At 47.6% G+C, this 8,943-nt stretch overlaps 1 protein-coding gene across 2 annotated transcripts; it reads right to left on the bottom strand.

Annotated features, from left to right (window-relative positions):
• Positions 1 to 656: 656 nt before the first annotated feature.
• On the bottom strand, positions 657 to 8,641 carry pcdh18a (protocadherin 18a). 2 transcript variants are annotated; one of them, XM_062388895.1, is made up of 4 exons: positions 5,811 to 8,641; positions 5,004 to 5,092; positions 4,176 to 4,348; positions 657 to 2,358 (listed from the first exon to the last, which is right to left on the bottom strand). In XM_062388895.1, the coding sequence occupies exons 1-4, from the start codon at positions 8,283 to 8,285 to the stop codon at positions 1,514 to 1,516; spliced, it is 3,582 nt and encodes a 1,193-aa protein (XP_062244879.1). In that variant the 5' UTR covers positions 8,286 to 8,641; the 3' UTR covers positions 657 to 1,513. The 2 variants fall into 2 exon arrangements, with proteins under 2 accessions (XP_062244879.1, XP_062244880.1); XM_062388896.1 differs by having other exon boundaries at positions 5,004 to 5,059.
• Between the last annotated feature and the right edge of the window lie 302 nt (positions 8,642 to 8,943).

Raw genomic sequence — 8,943 nt, 5'->3', positions numbered from 1 at the left:
TCTTCATTCAGCCTTAGTTGTTCAATGATCCCTCTTTTGAACAAAAATCAGTTTCCTATTGTCTGTCGACAGTGTGCATAACACTTGCGTGTTTTTTTGATTGTGTGAGTATCAGCTGAAGAATAGGCCTCACGCTCACCAGCAGAGTGAGTGAGGGGAGGCGCTCACCTCCCACTTTATGTTTAATTGTATTACAAGGCCATATGGCTGCTGATTCCCCATCATGTGCAGCTATTATCAGATGCTGCTAATTTTTTTTTAAGCATATTTTAAGTGTTACGTTTTCATGGATGAAAGAGACGGTGAGACAACCCATCCCAACTCTAAATCTTAATTAATGCCTAAATGCATTTTAATTTAAAGAGATCATTTGGGAATAAATTCATGAAAAATGTCACGTTCATTAGCAGGATCGTGCATGTGAGATGAGGTATAATGAGGTTTGCTTGGGGAACACCCAGCTGATTTTGACTGTGTGCAGAGTGCTGCAGTTTTAATACTGAGCATTAGGGGGTGCTAAGAGACAGAGGGGGGGCAAATGGAAACTCTTAGTGAGGAAAAGCGGACATAAGAAATGGAACAGACAATTTGACTCAAATAAGGCATAGAAATTGTGGAAATAAATGAAACATCAATGATATATTTTCAGACACAATCCTGTTCCGAATCCGTCCACTTTATTTACCATCCACTGGTCACAATGATAGCATACAAAACCAAATTCCAACATGGAACTGCTTTGGAATGTGATTATTATTAATACGCACACACACACACACACACACACACATTCAATAAGAAAATTAAATACAGTTGTTTTATCAAATAAACAGGGCAGAGGGAAAGAGACACATTGAGTGATATTAAGACATGCAGTGACAAATATAAAAAATAGACATTTGTTTTCTTTTTCTGTACAAACATACATGGACACATATAAATATATAGAAGTAGAAAAGAGTGTATTTTTAAAATACAAAGGTCAAATTGTACAGTTACATTCCATAATAACAAAACAGGAGACGTAGCACAATATTCAAGTGAGTTTTCCTTTTTCCCACAGACGCTGTACAATATTGTACACTGTAAAAGCAGAAATTAGATCACACAGCTGTTGGTTTCTCCCCACGGAGTCTGTTCTTGCTGCTGTAAACATTACAAATGAAGAAAGGGTACAGTTCTTGTGGATGTATTTCTGTTTGAAATCGAAGGGGACTGTAATGACAACTGAGCAATCTGTTCTAGGCGCGCACGCTTTGATGCCGTGAAGTCACCTCGATCACAACTTCAGTGCCATGTTTTAATTTTCTCTGCGAGTCTCTCAGCACTGAGCAGCACAGAAGATTATTTGGTAAAACAGACGAGACAAGCATTACAGTGAACAATAAGCAGTCATCATGAAGTTTATATGTATAAGTTGGCACGAAGAACAAGCATTTGACCGAATGTGTTGAAATGTTCTCTCCCCTCACATTGTGGAAGCAGGCCACGCCATTGTTTTCTCTCTCTCTCTCTAGGTCTGTCGGACATCCTGCAGCAGTTTGTTGATCTCGTGCACCAGCTCACTCGAGTCCATGCCGGCCTCGTGGCGGCTCTCGCTGCGCTTCCCACTTTGGTGACCCTGGTGGAAGACGCCATCAAAGTCGTCTTCCTCGTAATTCTCTGGGATCTCCTCCATGGCTGGTAGCCATTTGAGGTGAGGCGGCTGCCCATTAGTGGAGGTGGCAGTGGGGGTCGAAGATGAAGAGGAAGTGGAGGAGGAAGAAGAGGGGGAAACATGGTTGGATCCCACAGATCCACTTCCAGGGTTTAGATAGTGGGTATTGGCTGCCCATGCAGCCACACCTGGAGGATAAGCAGGACCTTTCCCACCTGGCAGCAACCCTCTGCGGCTGTCCTGAGGAACAGCGTTGTTACTGTGGTTAGCGGCAGCGTTGCTGCTACGACCACTTCCTCTCTCAGTAGTTGAGGAAGATGGTTGGGGGCTTGTTTCAGTGCACTCTGTGTACGAGTCCATATTGGGGGGGAGAAGTCGCTGGAACACAGAGTTCATCTCTGTGAGGAGGGAGCCAGCCCCTCCTCCAGCCACACATCCGTCACTTCCTCCTCCAGCCACGACTCCCCCGGCGAGGGCTTCTTCACTCCCAGACTCTTTACCAAAAGTGGAGAAGCTCTTGCGGTTTTCCGAGTCAACCGAAGACTGGTCATCGTCGAGCGGTGGCTGCTGCGAGGACTCCTCCCCGGGGATGTACATGTTGTTGCGGTAGTCAGAGGAGGAAGCCGGCGAGGAGAGAGGGGGCATCCAGCACTGGTCAGAGTGTCCCAGAACACGACATTCATCCGTGCACAGTCTCATGGCTACAACAACAAAAAAGAAAAGATAGACACAGTCAGGAGCAGGTTCAGCTACATGAAAGAAAATAAAAAAAAACATGGAACAACTCCAAAAGAAGCAACTCTACACAGAAGTGGGATTTGTTAAAAAGTGTTGTTGCTGCGGTACAGAAGTGTCAATACACTTGAATAATACAAGTGATAAACCCTGAGACTGCGGTTAGGTAATGTTATACTTTAAGAGCTATACAGCTCATGGAGGAGAATGGTAGAGATTTATTTCACACACTGAAACAAGGGCAGGGATGCTGTAGAGTCTGACAAACCATGCGTACTATTAGAATGCTTCATGCATATTACCTAATTAATATTCCACATGGCAGCGCTTCAGTCTTTTATTACTATCAAAAAAAGAACAGCTCAGCCTGGAAGAGGTTCGTTTTTTTGTCTTTATCTCTTTTTATTCGTGCTTGTAGGAGTAGATTGGGGGTATTTACTATTCAGTGTACAGCACAGATATCCAGGAAGTGCTCATGCCGGTATGTTAACAATCAAAGGACTTTAGACGAAAAATTTAATAAGTGCCAGATCCCACCCAAATGGCATCACAGGCGGTGTTAATGTAATATTTGGCTGCTTTGCCCAGTGTGCACCATGCGGCTCAGGCAGGGAATTGCTTGTTTAAGCTATTTATCACATCCAGCATGAATGGACATATTTCTCCCCTCATCTAAATAGAAACATCTAAACAAATTAAATCTTTTGGAGAGAAAACAGGGAAAATCCTCCCTCCCGGCCTATTATCTCTTCCCCTCCCTGTTTTTTCATATTAACATAACAGATAGTGGAAAGGAAGGGGGGGTGAGGGGGCTGAAACACCTCTAGGTCTTTCTCAAAGGGAGAGAAAAAAAAAATTGAGAAAGCCTGTCCATGTCCACCACCCCTCCCTTAATCCATCTCAATAAAGATAGAGAATACATTAACAAGAAAAAGGAGAGAGAGAGATGCCGAGGAGGGTCTTGGCCTTCTAGGGTAGAGTGAGGAAGTAAGTGTGAGAGAGAGAGAGAGAGAGAGAGAGAGAGAGAGAGAGAGAGAGAGCGAGAGAGAGAGACAGAGAGAGAGGGAGAGAATAACATTCTAAAAGCAATTACTATGAATTCTCCTCAGTTCAGACATGAAAGCGCACCACTGTCACTCAAAAAAAGGAGAAAGAAAAGAAAAAAGAAGGGAGAGAAGAAAAAAAACAGCACCCTGAGACGCATAGCGATGAGTGACAGGCAACTCATCTCCGCTCCAGGGAGGATTTTACAGACACGACTCTATCTGAGGGGCAGATAACGCGCGCGCACACACACACGGACACACACACACACACACACACACACACAACAACAACCCCACACACAGCGACGCGAACAGCCAGACACGCTGTAACCTCTCTCAGTGATAACGAGCGTGGAAATGAGGGCTGTGTGGAAGAATGGGGCTGGGTACAATGGGGATTGTGTTGGCGGCAGGGGTGAATGGAGAGGCTGTATAGGCAGGTGTACTGACATATAATAGGGCTTAGGCATGGCACTGTCCGGGGTGCTGAAATGTGTCAGGCAAGAGGCACATTAGAGGAGCCTGGTGTGGTCTGGAGGAAACACGAATTCTAGTTCTAGTCTATTCTAGTTCAAATAAAACAACAACCTTTGACCAAAACCAAAACGTGGGAAAGAAGTTGCCAAGTCACGCTGAGAAGGGTTCACTGAAACTAATAAGGAAGAGGAAATGTTGTGGTGGTGTGTCATCACAGAAGGAGAGAGGGAGAGTTTCAGAGTTGGTTTCCTGAAGCTCACCTGGGTGGAGTCGATGGTGCATTTCGAGGTGAATCAGGTCAGAAAAGCCCTCCCCCAGCAGCAGTCTGTCCACGGGGGATTCCCTCCCCATGTCACAGTCACTGTCTCCCGCCTCGCTGTCCCCACGGCCACTGTCCTTCAGGCTGAACTTGTCCATGTCTTGTAATGCATACCTGCAGTGGAAAAAGATCACAAACACATCTCAATAAAAAATATGATGCAAATTCCCATGTTGCAAATGAGTGATGTGTGCATTCTGTTCCGCAGGCTGACAGAATCAATCTCTCCTCATGGAGAAGACTAATGACAAACAAATCCATCAAATAAAACTTTTGACTAGAATCTTTCAAATCTCCATAGATGAGGCTCTGCCCATAAATTCTATGTGCAGATATATCCCATCAATAAATCTGTCTCAACAGCCACAGCGGGCCTCAATAAATCTATCGGGTGGGGATCATAAGGGGTAATATTATGATGAAAGTAGAAATGGATTCACACTTCACAGGCCGAGAATTTTTTTTTTAAGAAAAGCAGTAGCGAGGAAATCGTTGTGACACTCAGACAAATGAGTTGCATACTTTTGAACTGAATGGTATTGGTATGATAACAACTGGGACATGAAAAGAAAATACATTTACAGGCCATCAAACCATGATCTACATGTAACTGACCAACTGACAGGTACAACTTTACGACAGGTTGTTGGAACATGTAGTAAACAATGAAACACAAGTGGTTTGAAAAGTGAACAAAAGATAATCTTGGTTTTGTTTTTGGATTGGAGGGGGGGGGGGTGGGGGCACTGAGGTAATAGGGGTAAATTACCTGTAGCTGCGGCTGTATTTGTTGCCACGGAAACTGGGTCTGGGCTGGTACTGGCCCTGATGGAGCATGGACAGAAGCTGTGAGACTTGCTACATCCAAAAATAGCAAAACAAACAAAATAAAACAAACGAAAAAAAAGAAAGGGGGGGGGGTGAACAACAGATGGGTAATGGAGGAGGGGAGGGGGGAGGAGGGACAGACAGAGAGAGAGAGAGAAAGGGGGAGACAACACAGAAGACAAAATAATAGATGAGTAAACACAAAATGGATGATGGAGAGGCTGCTGAAAATGGATGAGACAAAATGGATGATGTTATAACAAAATAAAAAGGTGCAGGTGGGGGGGTGAGTCTAGATGAATATGGAGACATATGACTGAGGGGTGAGTTGTGGCTGTGATGGAGGAAATGGTGACAGGGTGTAAACAGGGCGAAGACAGAGACACATCTGTACTCATCAACAGTTTTTAATGAGAGTCAGTATGAACTGCAGGGCAGTGTTGATTTAGTCACTGTCACACATGGAGATGAGTTAATTTGTTGCAACGGAGACAGCTGTGTGAGGATGAGAAGACTGGTGTGTGTGAGAGTGTGTGTGTGTGTCTGTGTGTTTGAGTGTGTGAGAGAGAGAGGGAGAGACTGAGAGAGAGAGAGTGATAGAGAGAGAGAGATGAGAGAGAGAATATTTCGAATGGGGCTGAGGGACTGCATTTAAAATTTGGAGAGTAATTTACTTCTGTGTGTGTGTGTTTGTGTTTGTGTGTGTGTGTGTGTGTGTGTGTCAAAGACAGAGCTTGTGTGTGCTCACCTCCACTGGTGGAGTCGCGTGTGCCAGTTCCAGGGCGAAGCTCTCTGGGATGTGATTGGATGAGATGGTCACCAGGCTGTTCAGGGATTGGCGGCTGTGATGGTTCTGCCTGCTCCCCATCTGGGCGCGTTCCATTGGGGGCGTGGCCGAAGGTGAGCGATGGTGAGCTCTGATTGGCAGGGTCCCATTCACCGTGGGAACCAGAGTGATATCGCCTTTGTGGATTTGGCGTGCGGGCTTTTTGGGATGGTGCTGGTGGGTTGACTCAGCCACCCGGCAGTTGTAGGAGTTCCTGTTGTCCTTCTTCTCGCGGTTACAGCGAGCAGCAAACACCACCATGATGACGAGGAGCACAGCGCAGATGGCCCCCAGGGAGATGATGATGATCAGGGACGCGTCGAGTGAAGACTCGCCCTGGTCCATCACCTGGACGTGGTTCTCCATGTTCTCATAGAGGGTGATTTTCAGGACGGCCTTAGCGCTGAGGCTCTCGCTTCCCTGATCTCGGACCACGATGGTCAACTCAGCGTTCTCCTGGGGGAAGTTCTCCAGGCTGGCGTTGGCATGGATTTCACAGGTTCTTGGGTCGATGAGGAAGAAACCCTCCTCGTTGCCGCTGACTATGGAGCAGATGAGCTCAGCGTTGACCCCTGTGTCTCGATCAGTCGCCCTGACCGCTGTCACTAGGTGTCCAGCATCTGTGAACTTTGATGCAGGCACTTCAGCAGTGAAGTTCCACAGCTGTGGCACCACGATGACCGGAGGGTTGTCGTTCTCATCCAGGATGTTCAGAATGACTGTAGCGTTACTGAGCAGTGATGGTTTGCCTGCATCTTTGGCTTGCACAACAAAGGAGATACGGCTGACATCCTCACGATCAAATGTACGCAGTGCATAGATGGCCCCATTGGAGGGGTCGATGGTGACATAGGTGGAGATTGAGCTCCCATGAACAGAGTTCTCCAAGATGGAGTAGCTCACCTGCCCATTGGTATCCAGGTCAGGGTCGTTGGCCATGATGGAGGTGAGATATGCTCCGGGGGCATTGTTCTCAGATTTAAAGATCTCATATCGGCCCTTCTCAAAACGTGGCGCATTGTCATTCTCATCAGTCACATGCACAGTGAAGTGTTTGACAGTAGAGAGACTGGGAGTCCCCCGGTCCTCTGCCACCACCGTCAGACTGAACTCTGACCTCTTCTCCCTGTCCAGAGACACATTGGTCAAAATCATGTAATTGTTCTCATACGTCTTCTGCAGTTTGAAGTAGCCCTGACCGTGAAGTTTACACTCCACCTCTCCATTCAACCCAGAGTCCATGTCCTCCACCCTCACCAAAGCTACAAACGTGTCGAGAGCAGAAGCCTCAGATATGTACGCCGCATCCCCATTCCCCTGAGAGGACATGAGGTTGATGCTGATGTCTGGCTTGTTGTCATTCACATCTCCCACTTTGACCAGGATCTTGCAGTGAGCGGGCATTGAGTTCGGACCCATGTCCTGTGCCTGCACATCGATGTCATAGGAGCTCATGGTCTCGTAGTCCACACGCCTGACGAGGGTCAGGTGACCGCTGTCGGGATTGATTCTGAACGTCTCCATTATCTTTGGGGACACGTGACTACTGAAGGAGTAGACTATTTTGGCGTTTGTGCCCTCATCGAGGTCAGTGGCGTTTAAGTCAATGAGCAGAGTGCCAACAGGTGAACTTTCTGGGAGATTTATGACATATGAGGACTTGTCAAAAATGGGACTGTTGTCATTTGAGTCGGCAACATTAATTTTGAGGAGAGTCGTGCCCGTTCTCGAGGGAACGCCCCTGTCAGAGGCCGTGTACTGAAGTTCGTAACTGGAGCGCACCTCCCGGTCCAGCTCCTTAAGCACCACCAGCTCCGCGTACTTGGCCCCGTCGGTTCTGGACTGGATGTCCACCTTGAAGAAGTTGTTGGGCTCTAACGCGTACGTGTACAGCGAGTTCTCCCCGACGTCGGGATCTGTGGCGCTGTCCAGGGGAATGCGCGCTCCCACGGATGCGCTCTCGGAGATCTCGATGGGGATGATGGCGCGGGCGAACTGGGGTGCGTTGTCGTTGATGTCCAGCACGTCCAGCTCGACGTGGAACAGCTGCAGGTGCTCGGTGGGCAGCGTCAGCACGTCGAACTGGATGGAGCAGTTGAGGTTCTTCTCGCAGAGTTTCTCGCGGTCGATCTTGGTCTTGATGGTGATTTCTCCGTCCTGCTCGCGCACCGCGAGGAAAGACGAGCTCCCCCTTTGCATTGCTCTGAAGCGGAGCGACACCGAGCTGGGAAGTTTCGCCAGAACATCCGCGACATCATCGCGCAAACGGGCGATGACTGTGCCAACATTTTGCTCCTCATAAATCTGATATTTCAGTGTCTTACCGGTGACGTGTTGCGTTGCCAGTGCCAAAACAACCACAACTTTCCACATTCTTGACAGAAAGAGTCCCTTCATCTTCCCTGGTTGCACTTCTGTGGAAGCCAAGAGCAGATCCAGAGAAAAAGATGCTCAAAAAATGCAGAGCTCAGGAAATTCCAGTTTTAACTTAGTAAATCCTGTTCTCCTGCAATCAGCAGCTGCATTGCTTTCTCCGCGGAGCGATGAGGAAAAAACTAAAAAAAAACTAAAAACATTCAGATTGTTCAATCTAAGCCAGTACAAAATGCACTATTTTCCATAAATGCATCCACATTAGTTTCTATCTTTCCTTCCTTGTTATTCAGACATGGTTTGCCTATCTAGCGTGAGGAGTGCCACAGAAAGCTGTGCGCCTTTCACCCTCTCCTGCCTGCGTCTGCTCTGTGCGCCGTGCGCTCTCCTACGCTCCCTCTCTCCGTTTGAGGTGCCACCGCGCACAGACTTGCCCAAAATAACCCGCCCCAAACCAACTAGTTGTACATAAGCCACGGCTCCCCCCCTCTTTTCACATCCCGGGAAAGACAAACGCTTTCTTCAATCAAACGCCGCTGCCCACTCACACTCCAGAGGAGCGGAGAAGGAGGCGCAAGAGGAGGGAGGACAAATAGAAAGCGGGGGGTAAGAAAAACCCCGTGGGGTTCACTTTCCCACTCATCAGAGTAACGACCACACCGCCACAATGGGAGAAAATAAA

This window comes from Platichthys flesus, chromosome 5 (genome assembly GCF_949316205.1).
Source record: "Platichthys flesus chromosome 5, fPlaFle2.1, whole genome shotgun sequence".
In the NCBI taxonomy this organism is placed as follows: domain Eukaryota; kingdom Metazoa; phylum Chordata; class Actinopteri; order Pleuronectiformes; family Pleuronectidae; genus Platichthys; species Platichthys flesus.
The sequence above is the reverse complement of the archived record's forward strand: the minus strand, read 5'-3'. Positions and strand labels throughout refer to the sequence as shown.